This window comes from Primulina eburnea, chromosome 11 (genome assembly GCF_022965805.1).
Source record: "Primulina eburnea isolate SZY01 chromosome 11, ASM2296580v1, whole genome shotgun sequence".
In the NCBI taxonomy this organism is placed as follows: Eukaryota; Viridiplantae; Streptophyta; class Magnoliopsida; order Lamiales; family Gesneriaceae; genus Primulina; species Primulina eburnea.
This window is the reverse complement of record NC_133111.1, coordinates 3,449,607-3,467,333: the sequence shown is the minus strand read 5'-3', so window position 1 is coordinate 3,467,333 and position 17,727 is coordinate 3,449,607. Positions and strand designations below refer to the sequence as shown.

Below are 17,727 nucleotides of genomic sequence, written 5' to 3'. Positions count from 1 at the left end.
TCAAAAATAAATTTTCTATTTTAAGTAATTTTCTATCCAAATTACTTATTAAAAAGAAATACAATATTTAATTAGTTTATTTAATTTTTATAAAAATAAAATTGGTTGAGTGTTAAAAGTTATCACAACAACAATGTTTTCCAATGAACATTAATTTACCATTTAATAATCATAAATTTTTTTATCTCAAATACATATTATTTAGAAATTACCTTAATTTGAAAGAATTAATGCGTTGTAGTTTTCTTCCAAAATCATATGTATATTATATATCTTGAATTGTCTTCTTAAAAATTCAAATAAGAGATCACAAAAAAATTAAAAGAGTTAGATTCAAAAGAGTTTCAAATGAACATAAAATTAATCTCAATAATCAGAAATGTTTAACACACAATGCATGTAATTCGAGATTTTCATAATTTGAAGGAGTTAATGTATGATATAATTCTGTCGAAACCATCCGATGTATAATTTTTGTCCCCTGAGATGTTTTATTTGAATTTAAAATAATAAATAATGCAATATTGTATATTATATTAGAAACCGCTTTTATTATATTTATTTTATTAAATTTATCTACTCCAAAATTGAATACTGAAATGACTTCTTTTTTCAGCACCATACATGAGTTGAATCCTTCCAAGATGTAATGTTCGTTTACATTTAGATTTTTTCGTTGTTATGAACTACATACATATGGAAACAACGAGAACAACAAGACACTTTGAAATCTGTCTTTCATGATCGAGAAGTAAAAAATATTATTATCTATTTGTACAGATTTTAATTATTACATATTACTAATGTGATAATTTTTTTCTATATTACAAAGTTTACGGATACATGATAGTATAAAATTTCCCGTAATGAAAATAATTAAACCAATTCTAAAGAAAGTAACCATCTTATTAGAAAAAACTTTATAAAATTTATTGACATTGTTTTGGAATACACATAATAAATGTTAATTAAATAAATTTTCGGATTTATACATAATTTACTTATGATCACATGTTTCATTTTTCTTTCGGAATAATAGATTGTTATGTATATGTAAAGATATTTTGTAAATAAAATCACAACCTATTTGGATTGATGAAATAATTATTGTTATCATTCAAATATGTCAAACATGTGTCATGTCACAAAATTTTTTGTGAATGTGAATTTAGACGAAATTACTGAACTTTTAAAAATTATTTCTCATTAATATTATTGAGTGTGATTTAAAATATTTTTTATCACATGTTAAAAAATAATAATATATAGTTTCTCAAAAATTAAAGAATTAAATATGTATTAAGGTTGGTGGCCGACATCAATACACTAAACACGATAAGCATCATGTCATTGCCTTAGGCTAACACAATCTAAAATGTTGAGATATGATAGCGATTATTAGCCCTAAAAATTAATCGACATACGTTGAATTTAAGAAAGTTTTTTACGTGCATACGAAAAAATAATTTTTATTTGTATTTTAATAATTATATTATTTTTTTCAATTTAAATATCTATTCATTTTTACTAATTTTTAATAATATCATCCCGTGCATCGCACGGGTTAAACACTAGTTTTTTAAACAACGGACTTTTTAGAGTTGATAGATTTTTACTTACTTTTGCAGAATCTCACAAATTTTTAAAGATTTTTACAGAATCTTGTAACTTTATTTGCATTACTTTTATGAGTAGATCTTTTGTGAAACAGTCTCACGAATCTTTATCTGTGAGACGGGTCAACCCTACCAATATTCACAAGTAATACTTTTAGCATAAAAAGTAATAATTTTTCATAGACAACCCAAATAAGAGACATGTCTCACAAAATACGACCCATTAGTCCGTCTCACAAACTTTTTTTTATAAAACTCTATTGATTTTTAATTTATTATTGTGATCTTTTTAAATTTATTTGAACTAATAATTGAACGTGAATAACTTTTTATTTATTTTAAATATTTTCCTCTTTTAATAAAATATTTTTTATATATTGATTTTACGAAAAAAAAAATAAGTATTAAACTTAGACAAAAACTTGTGTGAGACGGTCTCACAGATTGTATTTTGTGAGACAGATCTCTTATTTGGATCATCCATGAAAAAATATTATTTTTTATGCTAATAGTATTACTTTTTATTGTGAATATCGGTAGAATTGACCCGTCTCACAGATAAATATTTGTGAGACCGTCTCACAAGCGACCTACTCTTAAAATTATTGTAATTAAACTTCAGTTATTCAATTCAACGTACGTGTTTATTTAAATAATTAATTTTTTTTTTAAAATACAACAATAATTTTCAATGTCAATAAAGAATCAAACTTAAAATAATTTCATTCGTTTTAAATAACTTTTGGTATAAAAAATATATCAATTTTGTTTTTGACAATATGTCAAACCAAAAAATAAACAATAGAATTATTTATATCAAAAAATAAAAATATGCGAAAATATTTGTAATTAGGTCAATTTTATAAAATTTTAATATATATAATTTATTATAGTTATATATATATATATATATATATATATATATATATATATATATATATATATATATATGTGTGTGTGTGTGTGTGTGTGTGTGTGTGTGTATCAGTCATACACATTTATGTATATATTAATTTAAGTTAATCAAAAATATCATGTGTAAAATTTTTGAGTTATAATTAAATCAAGATATAGAATAACTAAAATTATAGAAAATAATTAAACATCAAATATTATATAATATTAATAAAAATTTAAATTGTACTTATTAAAAATAATTATTATTTTCAATTTATAGGTCAATAAAATATTATAATTTTTTTAATTATGTAGTGTAATAATTTTTTAAAATTTTAATAAATATAATCTTAAATTTTATTAGGTTTTGTATAGGGGTGCAAACGAACCGAATCGGACCGAATAATGCTAAAAATTTCAGGCTCGAGTTCGGCTCGAATCTAGTGTGTTCGAGTTCGAGCTCGATTCGAAGTTCGAAATTTTCAGATATTTGGGCTCGAGCTCGGCTCGAAATGAAGTTCGAGTTCGAGTTCGGCTCGAAATATTCGAATATATTCGTGAACTATTCGAATTATTGCTCGAATATTAAGGTTTGAAAGCTCGAAAATACTCGAAATGTATATATATTTATTATATAATTATATTATATTAATAAAATATTAAGGCTCGCGAACTATTCGCGAACTATCGAACAAAATAATATGGGCTCGAGTTCGGCTCGAAAAAAAGTTCGAACATGTTCGAGTTCGGCTCGAGTTCGATAAGTTCGAATACGAATAGAATATTTATCGAGCTTGCTCGAAAAGCTCGCGAACATATTCGGTTCGTTTGCACCCCTAGTTTTGTAACTGAAAATCTTAAAATAAAATGATCGATGTTAATAATTTTGATTTTAAACTATTGTTAACAATAAAAAATATGTTTTTAAAAATAAAAATAAAGAAAAAATAAATGTATCAGGAAAGAATGAAAATTTTAATGTTTGTATTGAGTATGTGAGTTTGAGAAATTTATCGATTAAATGTACATTCAAATCTTTAGGTTGAATCAAAGACGTTTTTTGACATTTTATTATTTTATCTCAGGCTTTAATTCTTGTACTTGATAGAATTCAATGGAGTCATTAAAAGTCTATTCACATTTTGAATACATATAGACTTTTATAAAGTTTTTAAAAGTCAAGTTTGAATACCACGTAACTTTTTAAAATTCAACAAAAGTTTACATTTGAATAACATTAAACTTTTATAGAGTATATAAAAGTCTATATTGAATATCTCTAGAGTTTTAAACTCCATAAAATTATTAAAAATCTAGAAGCAATACCGATGTGATTGCGCTGAAATGGGTGAGTCGGGTAAGGAGCTCTAACGGATCAAATCAACAATTTATAGTGTTTCGGAATTTTGAGTGAAGATAATGGCTTGGATTAGCACCTGCAAACAAGAAAGTAACTCGTGAATGGGTGTCGGTGGGTGTCCGACGTAGCCACTCCGATGCTTAAGTCAGCAGGTTTTCAGATGAACACCAGCAATATTTGAGAGAAAATATGTTTAATGCTTGAAAGTTAAAAGATTTCAAAATCCTTAAATGAGAAGTGTACATGCTATTTATAGTAGAAAATGGGGTAGATACTTCGATTCCAGTGCCACCTACTAAGTATGGCAAGTCGGTTGCTGATACTCTAGCTTCTGATGGCTTATAGGAAACTTCAAGTCCAAGTTGTTCTGACAGATTAGACTGTCTGTATCCATCACAATCGAGTATGGTGCAAGTTTCGAGGTGACCCGGGTAGTAGAGTATCCGGGTGGTTGGTGGAGAGTCCGGGCTTATGATGATCGCTCGGGAAGAGCCGCAGTGCCCGGGAAAAGAAGATTTGCCCGGGTCTTAGGAAATTAACTGGCGCATTGACTACTATCTCGGCTATCCAAGTAACAAACCGGGTTAATGATGATCCGGATCTCTATGGGGATATCAAATACATTAATGTTTCAATATATTAGTTTGATTCAACAGACAAACCAGGGAAAATCAAGTCTATTATTGGCATTCACCAAGCTGTGAATGGATGAACTTATTTCATGCGAGATGGAAAATGATTTTCAATTATTGACAAAAATATTCCCGTGATCTTCTTGGTTGATGAGACGTTATGTTCATTGAAAAAAATCATGTATCTCACGTGTAAGAATAAATGTGACGTGAGCTGTTAGATGCACATTTGGCATAGTCTAAGACTATAGCTAGGCTGAACCCAAGGGATGTTCTTCTTTGAGTTAAAAAGTATGGTTTTTCATTTGAATTATTAGATATTAATATATATGTAGGACTGGACTGAAAATGGCCAAATGAGAGACCACCACACCGCAAAGCTACCAAAAACACCTTTTGTAGCTTTCATGCATTCAATTCACGCTCATAAATCCCGCCTTTTAATTTCTTCACAGACACACAATTCTCCCCTGGGAACACTGCAATGGAGCATCGTCAGAACACTCCCACTTTCCCAAAATGCTCCACGAGAAATCCTTCATCCTTTCAAGAATTAGTGCGTCGCAAAGAGTTGGTTTGGCCTCCAAGAAGATTCTACAGTTGCAGCTTCTGCCGAAGAGAATTCAGGTCTTCACAAGCTCTAGGTGGACACATGAATGTTCACAGGAGGGATAAAGCAATGCTCAAGCAACAATACTCCCCCAAGTCGTCCCCTTCAGATCAAAGCTCTGATCGTATGCAGAAAGATTCGGCAATGTTCTTTCTCGACATTGACTTCGGGGGCCTGCAGATGTTTCCTTCTGCTGGTGATCATGAAATCCGAACAGTACCATTGTTCGAGGACGGTGAGTTGTTAGATAAGACAGTAGCGAGCTGTAAGAGGATCAAGAAAAGTGACCGTAACTTGCCATGTTTGCGAAGGGAACTGTTCACAGGTTGTAAGAAGATCACTGGTTCCGTGGAAGATGTGGATCTTGAGCTCAGGCTAGGATCAAAACCCCCCCTCCCTGCGGTGAACTGAAATAAATAGGGTTTTTTGAAGTCGAAATGGATGCAGAGTACCGTGGACATGCATTAAAATTGAAGTATGTGTTCACCAACCGTGTCAACCTCTGTGTCCAACAATGGTGATATTCACTTATTTGATACGATGAGATATATCAAAATTGTATATTCAATAGATGAGTGTTACTTTATTCGTGGATACTAAGGTTGGCATAGTTGGTGAGCAGTGTTGCATAAGATTTTAACATCATTTATCTTGGAAATTATAAGGATATAACATCAATGTTACAGTTTCTCCTTTATCTCAGAAGTTGATTTTATTAGTTTTTATTCATATATTATAATGCTTATGTTCTACAGGCTCGTTCATGGATTCAAACAAGTAACTTTCTATTCAACCATATGTTATAGACATACAATTTCACTAGCAATCTCAAAGCTAACTGAGCATATATGTCGTAGAAATATAAGAGGAAGATCATGAGTTAATAAGATAAAATGATATCTCTAATTAGTACGAGACGTTTTTGATAAAGACCAAAAGCAAATATATGAAAGCTTGGACTCAAATTGGACAATATATCAAGGACCAAAAATTACAGCCTATGGAGAATCAAAATGAAAGTGATCCCGGTTCACAGTGGTCTGTCGGCGACTATCAATGAAGAATCGTTCAAAGAAATGACGTCAGACGCAAAAAAGACTGCAATCTTATTAAGTTTAGCGACGAAGTGCTACGAGAAGTCGCCGAAGAACTGACTGCACTCGAGATGTGGGAGAAACTTGAGAGTTTATATCTCAAGAAATCACTAGCTAACATACTGTACTTAAATACATCGTTGTACTCAATTTATATGGAAGAAAGAAAATATCTAAGAAAGCCTATGGATGACTTCAACAAAATCATTCTCGATCTCAAGAACATCGACATCAAGACTGAAGAAGAGGACTATACGATTCTCATATTGAGCTCTCTGCCCAAAATCATATGAGCACTTTGTTGATACAATCATGTATGGAAAAGAAACACTCACCATTGCTGAAGTAAAATCAGCACTCAATTCAAAAGAATTGCAGAGGAAACATGAAAGCAAGGATGAACTCAATGTTGTCAAAATATATGGAAAAACAGGACAGATATGCAGTAAACCAAACAAGCGTGCTGTTCACAGTAGAGTATGACTAATGTATAAAACCAGCAAATCAGTATCTTGAAGAAAACAATAGTATAATGCTTAATTAAATCAAACCGAGGCCTGTAGCTTGTACAGTTTCCTTAAAACAGATTCGCCCCATCCGGTATGTGCTCTGAGGATTCAGCGGACGTCTGTATCCCAGGATACAACAGAAAAACCAGCAGAGTTGCAGCACAAAGCACTATGCTAGCGAACAGAATCAGTACCTGAACTTTATCAATAAACAGAGCAGAAGCACAACAAACAAGCAGAAGCAGTACTATAGCAGAACGAGCCGCAGTACTGTATCAGAACAGAAGTACTGTAGCAGAATAGAAGTATTGTAGCAGAAGCACTATAGCAGAACAGAAGCACTATAGAAGAACAGAAGTACTACTGTAGTGGAATAAGCAGAAGAAACATCCCCTATTTAATACATGTCAATACCATCCATATGAAAGGCCATGGGTTGCCTTAAATATACCTTAAAGATGGTAGATGAAGCACCAACAGTTGGGGAGATGAAGCACCAACAGTTATATCATGCGAAAGGTTTCAAGGGCATGTGAAAGACCTCAACTGAAAAAAAAATAACAAAAGATGGCATAGACTGCTAGGCAACTTTTGCCTTGATCGGTCCAACATTCGACGCGCCCGTATGCTTGCACGGGCCCATGATTTGGGGCCCCCTGCGCCTGTGTGCGCGAGAGAGCCTCTTGACCAATCATTGTTACACCTCCATAAAGTATAACACAATATAAATTTATCTATACCACTTCGTTTTTCAATGTGGGACAAACCCACCTTTCAAAATTTCCATTCACTCACATGGAAAGCCCATAAGCCTAAAAGCCCACCTTTAATCCAACACTCAATGGTGAGGAGTTCATGGTCAAAGGAAGATCTATGAAACGAGAATCAAGAAACCACAGGAGCAAATCAGGATCTAAGCCCAGAAGTAAATGGAAATTTTTCCGTTGCCACAAAGAGGGCATTTCAAGAAGGATTGTCCGGAGAGGAAATGGAAGAATCAAGAAAATACCAAAGAAAGTGTAGATTCAGCTACTGTAAGTGACGGCTATGAATATTCAGAAGTGTTATTTGCAGCTGTTTCTGAACCAAATGACAATTGGATATTGGACTCATGATGTTCCTTCCATATGTGTCCAATCCGGGAATGGTTTCATGACTTTGTAGAAGCTGAAACAGGATATGTACTCTTGGGAAACAATAAAGAGTGCAAAGTAAAAGGGACAGGAACCATTATTGAGTTAAAGCTAGCTGATGGATGCAGAAGAACAATATCCGATGTCAGGTTTGTCCCAGACATGAAAAGAAACCTAATATCAGTGGGAATGCTAGATTCTAATGGTTTCAATGTCAGGGTCGAAGGTGTTGAAAGGTTCACTCACAGTGATGAAGAGATTCGAAAGAATTGGTTTATACATCCTGGAAGCAAAGACAATTGTGGGATCCATGGATGCAATAGCTAGGAAACATGATAAAACCAGCTTGTGGCATGCACCATATAAGCGAGAAAGGCCTTGTTGAATTGGGAAAACGGAACATATTAAGTGGAGATAGAATTCAAGAACTTAGTTTCTGTGAAGATTGCATCTCGCTGAGAGGATGAATAACACCATCCTTCAACGTGTGAGAAGCATGCTATCAAAGGCATGTCTGCATCTAAAGTTTTGGGCCGAGCCTGTGGAGACATCTTGCTACTTGATTAATAGATGCCCATCATCTGCCATTAACTTCAAGACACCTCTGGAGATGTGGAGTGGACATCCCTCCGACTATACAAACTCAAGAATATTCTGGTGTACAACATATGCACATATAAGGCAAGATAAATTACGGCCAAGAGCCAAGAAATGTGTGTTTCTGGGATACGCCGAGGGTGTTAAGGGATAGAAGTGGTGTGTTGAAACTGGAAATGAGAAATTAGTATTAAGTAGAGATGTCGCTTTTAATGAGGATGAGTTTCCATGCAAAACTCTATCAACACCTAATGATCATATGCCAAACCAAGACAGTAACTTGCAACTACGATTGATAATAGTGTTGGATCAAAAGTTACTGACTCTCAGGACCAACAGATCAAGACCAGTTATCTTCAGATGAACAATGACTTTCATTGCACAATAAGCGGTATGTCTATAGGAAACAGTCATGGTCTAAATCGATCTTCGTGGGTAGATTTCTCGAATACTTAAAACGAAGGAGGTAAGGGCTCCCATTCAAATCCATGATGAGATCAAGGCAGACAGTGTTCTTAGTATTTCATGTAAGGCATTTGGTCCAAATGCAGTGTAGAGGAGTGACCTCGAAGATGAACATATGAGATTTGAGGAGATGCTCTAACCAAGAGAAGAATGACGATCCTATCGAAGATATGATTATTGATAATGCAACTAATATCATATTTGAAATAGAAGGTGAAGAATGAAAGGATATCTACATTGGTGTGAGACCTTTTTAACAGAAATCAAAAGCAAATCGTGACAATATCATATAATTGTGAAGGTACATGACTTTCATTGGACACACACACACACACACACACACACACACACACATATATATATATATATATATATATATATTTTCCATACAAATATTTTTTTTGCTCTTTTTAAAAAGTTTTTAAAATTTTTTCTCTCAACCTCCACTCCGCCCCTGCATACACACACGTATATAATATATACACACAATAAAATAAAAAATTTGAGGGGGGCGGTGGCATCTCCGGTCCGTCACTGTGTGTATGAGTACGTACGTTGTCCCCATACATGAAGGTTGCAGAATTCAATCTTGCAATAATTTTATTATATTTTATAATTCTTAAAATAGAAGTCTGAAGGACCATTGACTTATAATCCAAACAATTAATAATTCTGAAAAGTAGGCATTTATTTATATGGTAAATTGACGTAACGAATATATTATATTCCTTGGATGGCATCAGACCCAAATCAATTAGCTGTCATGCAGAACACCGATTTACGTGCAAATGCCACAAACATGTCATCAAAGTTTTCTAAAAGATAGTTTTATTTTTAAAAAAACCAGAAAGATAACTTGTGATACAAATTAGCTTTTAAGACACTGTATAAAATAATATTATTTTGTAATAAAACAAATATAAAATCTAAGAAAACAAAATATCTATAAGATTTGACACTTAATTTTTGTTATTTGACAAGTAAATCTATTAAATTTTGAATAGTGACATTTGATGTGTTGGAATGGTGCAGGGGTGGTAGCATTAATTAGCTAAACAAGATGCATGGATGAGCGCTGACGTTCCAATAGGGATGATGCTGAAATTTACACATATCTGTAACGATCAAATAGCTAGGAAGGCATTAAATTTAGATTTTATTCATATTGTAAAAACGGATTTAATCGATGATGAATTATTATTATTATTATTTTTTTAATCGACACCATCAGTTTGATAATATAAAAATTGGGTCCAGTCTGATTCGAATCGTGGAACCCGATTTGATTCTCCAAGAAACGCCAAAAAGCACAGCACAAAATGACGAAATTGGGAATTCCAGATAAAAGTATATATCCCATCCTAAGTTAAACCCTTTTTTTCTTGAAAAAACTTATCATTTAAGCTTCTCACGTGAACCGTAAATTAATTTCTGATACCCCAACGGTTATCATAAACCTTTCTTGAAAATAAGCTTTTAAAAGAAATAAAATACGGACAAGCAAAAGCAATGAAAAAACAAAAAAGCAGCATGAGGCAGAAACAAAACAAGGGTCACTTTCATCGACAAAACAACCAAGTCAAAAGTGTAGTACATAGACAATACAACACAATTCAAGATCCTTATATAACATGACCTTTGATGATAGTATTCAGCAAGCACGATTAGTTACTTAACATGAGCTTATTCGGACACTACCCTTTATTGTTAGAAAGTTATGCAGACAGCATCGACACTAGTCAGTTCAGCAGTTAAGAGTGGTGAGAGTCCATCTGATTCAACAGGAAATTACCTTCACTATTCCTATGCACCTCAACTTTGAACTTCTCCTCTTTAGCTCCTCTGTTCACCTTGAGAAGCATGTCGAACTTAGCAGAAACATCGACCACCTAGGACAGGGGAGTTGGACAGAATTGATTATCATCCTATTTGCATTTGATTTTACTGACTAGCACACAAGGAGTGACTTGCACACTCTCGAGTATGGTAGTGCATTTTCTATGATATATGGCATTACATTTTCGATGTATAGTTTCACTAAATGTTAAGACAAATATTCTCGACCACATCACAATGCCTTTAGTGCGGCCGTGAGGCAATAACGCAGCAAAAAATGTATCATAAGTATGCAGATGGCATAAACCAACAAGGCAGCCAAAAAATAGTTGATCTAATCCATGAGAACGAAAAATATGCGAAGGACCGGGATCCTTTGATATCTATTATAAGAAAAGTCTATTTGTTTCGATCAAGGGAGTCTAACAAATTAAGAATGATAATACATAAACATACTTATCAGAGCAAAAAAAAAAAAAATCAAACGTCTACCTCAGCGTTCGCATGGACAATTTCCCTAAGTTCGTAAGGAAACAACGAGTTAGATCTCTCCTGAATAGTTTTCACAGCATGTTGAGCGGCATCTTGAACAACTGGATCATGCACAGGCACCGATTGCCATCCAGATCCCTGTTCATCTGATTTGAAACAAAATCATAACAACCATTTTCTATCCCCGCGAAAACCAAAAAAGGTCATGTCTTTCCTGAACAACCTCTGCTTTTCTATTGTGCCAACCTACCGAGTCTATGAACAAGATCAGCAAGCGTACAGTTCAACCAAGGTCGATAAACTAGAGGCCGTAATGAACTTATCATGAAATAACTGGACTAAATCGGCAGCTATACCTTTCTTGACACCGAGATCTGAGGACGTAAACGCAGGAACATCTTCAACATGCCTGAATTCTTGCAGCTCCTTAAAGTTCATCCATGGTTTTACCCAAACTTTTGCCTCATAAATCTTCTTCTTCCCAGCATCAAGTATCTCAAGTGTAAGATGATGCATAGTACCAGCAACGACTTGTTCTTTCGCCTTCACTACCCTCGCCAACTCAAACAATGAATTCTGGAAAGATAATCGGATATAGCTTATTAGATAAAAAACGAATTAAGCCAGGGATTTAGTTGCATGGAGGAAGAAGAAAGAAAAACGCCTGATGAATAGTATATCTCAACTTCAAGACAATATCTCCGTTACTACACAAGTAAATCTTGCAGAAAGCTACCTAGAATTTGTTAGCATCAAAAATCTGTAATTCCTTAGGAAGGAAAAATTGGGACAAACCCAATTTCTTAGCATTAAAAAATCTCCAAATTCAACGAGTCATTTTCGTTAAAAATACAAACTTCGCTCCAAAACACAACCCTAACACTCCAATTCCTCCTCCCGAATTATGAAAAAGAAGCAATTTAATCAAAACGGAGAAAAAACGAGACAACGCGCACCTCCTTTTTGTTATTCTCTTGGACAGCAAAACGGGCGATGTTTTCGATCTCGGCGCTGTTTTCAGAATTGGAAGATTCGCGGACGCCTCCGAGGGTGGAAGCCATTTGAATCAGATGATTATCTTCCCCGCCGCAAAACCCTAGCTTTTCTTCTGGTGGATCGAGAACGACAGCAATCGCTGATGAAGAAAAGCAAAGCAGCAGGATGCAATAGAAACGTAAATTCAACAAATAAATTAGTCTCATTTGCTTCAGTTTAACCATTTTCTTAACACGCAAGTAAACAAAATTGTATTTAAATCCTACCAAAACAATTATTATTATTATTATTATATTATTAAATTTGAGATACTCAGAGTAACTAACTTTTGATATCTGTTTTAATAATTATATATATTAATAAAGTATTAAAATCGTAATATAAGCCACATGTAATTTGGTAGATAGAATCTTCGTTTTTAAGACATATAGCCGTTAGTTCAATTTTTTCTTGAGGTTTTTTTATTTATTTATTTTTAATTCATATATCAAAATTACATAATACTCTCTCACTATTTTTTATAATTATGAAAAATATTGTACACGTATGCAACGAGTATATCGGTCCATAATTATTATTATGATAGCGAATAAAAGACTGGATGAGGTAAAAGAAAAATATAAATAAAATATGGTTTTGTGAAAATATATCTATTACTTCTATTATCTATACTATTATATTAAGTGTGAGGCCTTAGAATAGCTACTTTTAAGGACACAAAAATATTTAATTTCATAATTACCCTTCTTACCATACTTAAAACATTTTCAAGTCATTCCATATTTTAAATAGAAAAATATCAAAATAAAACTTCCCTTTTAAATCGAACAACTTTTCTAAATCGAAAATAATTTCGTGTTAATTATTTAGTATTATTTGATCAAATTAAAAATAATAATAGCACATGCATTGTGCATCTTTTACTAGTTATCTATTAAGAATCTCCTTAATAGAGACAAAAAAGTGGTTTGTTTTTTGCATTCTCAATTTTGTCCTCATTTGATATCAAAATTACATGTTTGTTTTTAATTTTTTTTATTTCAAAATTTTTTTTTTTAAAAAAAATTTACAACGATTCAAATAGTACTTTAATCTCTCGATAATTTATCAAATTTTATTTTAGTCCATAGATAAATATAAAAAACTGTACGCACGCACCACTTGTTCAAAACAGCTAGTATTAATAAAAAATTAATAGCACCTACTTTAGAAATAAAAATTAAAAAACTAGACTTTTAAGTAAATAGATTAATAAATATAAAAATAAAATTAAAACAGATGATAAATTAATTAAAAATGTTTTTTTCTCTTCCGTTTTTTAATTTTTTTTTTTCCTGAGAAATTAATTATGTTGGGTGGCGTGGAGGGATGTGGCTTTGTGTAACCTTAGCACCTGGCTTAAGCCGCAAGCGTCCGATTTTGTCTTCGCATTGAATTCAACTACATCAATTTCATAGCCGTTATCGTCATGTGTGTGTCTATATATATATATATATATATATATATATATATATATATATATATATATATATATATATATATATATATACTAAAAAAATAAGAGCCATAATTTTAATATTAAAATACTAAAAATCATAGGATCTTCTAATTAACAATCATTAAAAAATTCAATTATCTAAACATTTTTATTTTCAAATTATTTTATTGATTGAAAGTGTACAAATAAATTTATATTTATTTAAAATTTATATTATAATAGATGATTATCATAACATTCTGGGTAAAAATAATAGAATTACTAATTAATACGAATATCAATTGATAAATTAAATACTGAAATTTTTATATATTTTAAAAAAAATTTAATAAATGCCATTTTTCTAATTCTATATTATAGCATCATAATTGTATATTAAATGTTAATAGAATCATAACTCAAAATATATTTAAACAAATTAAAAATAATAATAGAATAATTTTTTTTATATTTTAAATTAAAGTGCAAGGTTTAAAACCAAAAAAACATTAAACAGCCCAAAACCAAGTGCAAAACATTCGATCATCGAAAGCATGCAAATTGGGATAATAAGTGAGCTTTTTCATACGCAGTTGTGCTTTAGCCGTCATATGCGACAAAAACTTGTGTGAGACGATTTCACAGATTTTATTTGTGAGATAAATCTCTTATTTGGGTCATCCATGAAAAATATTATTTTTTATACTAAGAGTATTATTTTTTATTGTGAATATGGGTAGGGTTGATCCGTCTCACATATTAAGGTCACATTGAATGTATGAAGTTAACATTTTTTTAATCGATTTATTTATATTGAAAATAATATATAATATACCATGTTCAAATTTAAAGAGAAATTTAGGAAATAAATAAATAAATAAATATATATATATATATATATATATAATTTGTGCAAAAACTAAAAAAAAAATTAGCCAATAAATTATTTTGATAATCGGCATCGGATCCACGTCAGTTAAGAATACGTGGCAAAAAATATAAGGCGAACACACTTGAGAATTCGGTGAGTTTTTAAGGAGTCAACTCACCAAAAATTAAATAAATATTTAATCAAAAAAGAAAGTAGGACCCACTTATTTAGATCACATGCGTGTCATTACGGTACGATTCGTGTTAGCTTCTCATTGGTTCACGTTATATTCCCAAACACGTGGTTCACGACCATGAGGAGAGAAATGAATGGACGGCTCGGATCTTCCTTTTCTCATTCAGTGTTTCTACGTCAAACCAACTATGTGTGTCGGATACATTTCACTTTCCTGCCCGGGACGGTGACGGGCATGCGGGCAGCTGCCCGATCAATCAACAATTACTATAATGTGTGTTCATAAAATCTCGCATGTTTCTTTGAATTCTCGTTGATTTCTCTGTCTTGTGTTTTCCGTTGTTCCTTTGCCAAGAGATTGTTATCATGGCGGGTATGTGCTGCGGAGTTAATATTGGTGAGACGGAGACGGCTGCGCCGGTTGAGCCGAGCTCGAAATCTGCTCGGAGGAGGAGGCTGCTGGAGATCCACCAGTTCAAGTTTCTACCGACTGATAATGCGGTGGCGACGCCGATGGAGGGTGGCGGAAGAAGGAAGCGGCAGAAGATGGAGGAAGTGGTTCCGGTGTCTTCGCTGAGGGACGTTCACAACTGCGAGGCGAAGGAGATGGAAAAGAAAGGGCTCGAAACAAAATGGTTAGAGTTGACAGCATCGACTTCGAAACAGCAGCTTGGAGAGCCGGTTCCTGAGTGCCCAAAATACGGTATGACTTCTGTTTGCGGAAGGAGGAGAGACATGGAAGATGCGGTGGCGATATGTCCCAGTTTTTCTGATCGAAACCCTAATTTGACGGGCGGGATTCATCTCTTTGGAGTCTACGATGGTCATGGTTGCTCACACGTAAGCATCGAAACTCTGCTTTAAAGCACCTGGATAAAAACAAAATCTTTTTGCTGCGAACGGGTTTTGATTGTTCATCTTGACTTGGTTTTTTTCAGGTGGCGACAAGGTGCAAGGATCGAATGCACGAAATAGTGAAAAACGAGATCGAAAGCGGCGGTGGAGCTTCGTGGGATCAAATTATGTCCGAAAGTTTCTCGAAGATGGACAAGGACGTCACCGAATGGTCTACCGGAGGCGGAGCTGGGGACGAAGTCTCTGCATCCGCCTGCCGGTGCGAGCTAAAGTCTCCACAGAGTGAGGCTGTAGGATCAACCGCTGTAGTGGCGATCGTGACGCCGGAAAAGATTATCGTCTCGAATTGTGGCGATTCTCGAGCTGTTCTTTGTCGAAACGGCGTGGCGATTCCCCTTTCCGTGGACCATAAGGTTGATTGATATGCTAAAATTCAACATTCTGTCAAGAAAAACTTTAAATTTGTAATACTTGGTTTAACGTGAATTTTGCTTCGATTACAGCCGGACCGACCTGATGAACTGAAACGGATTCACGATGCCGGAGGCCGAGTTATATACTGGGACGGGGCTCGAGTTCTTGGCGTCTTAGCAATGTCTCGTGCAATCGGTAACTCTCATTTTCCTCATTCAGAATTAACGAAATTTATTTAACTTCATTTCTTCAATATCCGTGAAGAAATTATTTACGATTTCTTTCTTCAGGTGACAATTACTTGAAGCCGTTCGTCATATCGGATCCGGAGGTGACTGTGACGGAGAGGAGGAAAGAGGACGAGTGCTTGATATTAGCCAGCGACGGGCTTTGGGATGTGGTTTCGAACGAGACAGCTTGTGGGGTGGCGCTCAAATGTTTACAATCGTGTAAACCACGTTCGCCGCCGATATCGCCGGGGAATGACATCACCGTCACGGCGGCGGGGGAGAGTTCCGACAAGGCTTGCTCGGATGCATCCATTCTTTTGACCAAACTAGCCTTGGCTCGCCACAGCGCCGACAACGTCAGTGTTGTGGTGGTAGATTTGCGGAGAGGCCAAATCGGTCATTAAATTATTTTACAGCGATACAACGTGTATTTTCTACCTTCCTTGAAGAGCAATTGCAAAAATTTATAATTAATTAGTACCGATTACGATCATTTTTTTTTGCATTAATATATATATATATATATAGAAATTTTTTGCAAAAATTTATAATTAATATATATTTTAAATGAATACACATTTAATTTTTAATTATTATCTTTTGACCGAAATACATCTAATGAAATTCATTCAAAGTGCATGCCTTTTTTTCTTATAATAAATATAATATTAATTGAAAATTTTCATCATTGACCAAATATGCCATTTATAATTACAATTATAATGATCAATTTTTAAAGATTTATATTTTCTATAAAACAAAGTTGTTTCATAAATAAATATGTGTTTGAACAATTATTTTATAAAAATATTTTTTCGATTAAAAAGTATTATGTATTAATTTACATCATTATTTTTATTTCTAAAAATATCAAAAGGCAAATTTCTATTTTTCCTTAAAAAATATAATTGGAAAACACCATTTTTCAAAACCATTTTACAAATATTTTATTGAACTCGTAGTTTTTTATTTAAAAAATATAAAAAATATTTTAAAATTATTGTAAAAAAACCGTAGTTTTACTAAAAAAAATTCTAAATTCAAAGTGTGCCCTGCCCATGCGGTTGATTGAATAAATTCATAATCCGTGGAATAGAATTGCGACAGACGCGTGTTAAATGAAAAATAAATATATTTTAAAAATTACATTTTTTTTAGTGACCAATTGATATTGGAATATATTAAAATATTAAGAAGAGCACTCTGTTGGCCTATATATCGTTAGAATTATATATATTAATTTCATTTGAATATTATTAAAAAAATTAAATAAATAATTCTTACGCATAATGTTATTAAAAAAATTATTTAAAATTTAAAAAACAGATATTCCAATCATTAAAATAATATAGTGTTGATGCATGTGTTTAAAATCAAATTATCAAGATTTGATAGTTAATTAAATACTAGTTGTACAGATAATACCAATATAATAGGCCTGCCAGAAA

The 17,727-nt window shown here is 32.9% G+C and overlaps 3 protein-coding genes across 3 annotated transcripts; 2 read left to right on the top strand and 1 right to left on the bottom strand.

Moving 5' to 3' along the window:
- Positions 1 to 4,989: 4,989 nt before the first annotated feature.
- On the top strand, positions 4,990 to 5,526 carry LOC140804520 (probable transcriptional regulator RABBIT EARS). Its single transcript, XM_073160555.1, has one exon. It carries the CDS (start codon positions 4,990 to 4,992, stop codon positions 5,524 to 5,526), a length of 537 nt encoding a protein of 178 aa, XP_073016656.1.
- A 4,900-nt stretch (positions 5,527 to 10,426) lies between these two features.
- Positions 10,427 to 12,460, bottom strand: LOC140804490 (cysteine proteinase inhibitor 6). Its single transcript, XM_073160529.1, has 4 exons — positions 12,198 to 12,460; positions 11,598 to 11,817; positions 11,242 to 11,387; positions 10,427 to 10,802 (listed from the first exon to the last, which is right to left on the bottom strand). The coding sequence occupies exons 1-4, from the start codon at positions 12,441 to 12,443 to the stop codon at positions 10,665 to 10,667; spliced, it is 750 nt and encodes a 249-aa protein (XP_073016630.1). The 5' UTR covers positions 12,444 to 12,460; the 3' UTR covers positions 10,427 to 10,664.
- A 2,550-nt stretch (positions 12,461 to 15,010) lies between these two features.
- Positions 15,011 to 16,772, top strand: LOC140805001 (protein phosphatase 2C 37-like). The gene is made up of 4 exons (XM_073161183.1): positions 15,011 to 15,620; positions 15,719 to 16,048; positions 16,139 to 16,244; positions 16,340 to 16,772. The coding sequence occupies exons 1-4, from the start codon at positions 15,147 to 15,149 to the stop codon at positions 16,681 to 16,683; spliced, it is 1,254 nt and encodes a 417-aa protein (XP_073017284.1). The 5' UTR covers positions 15,011 to 15,146; the 3' UTR covers positions 16,684 to 16,772.
- Positions 16,773 to 17,727: the final 955 nt, after the last annotated feature.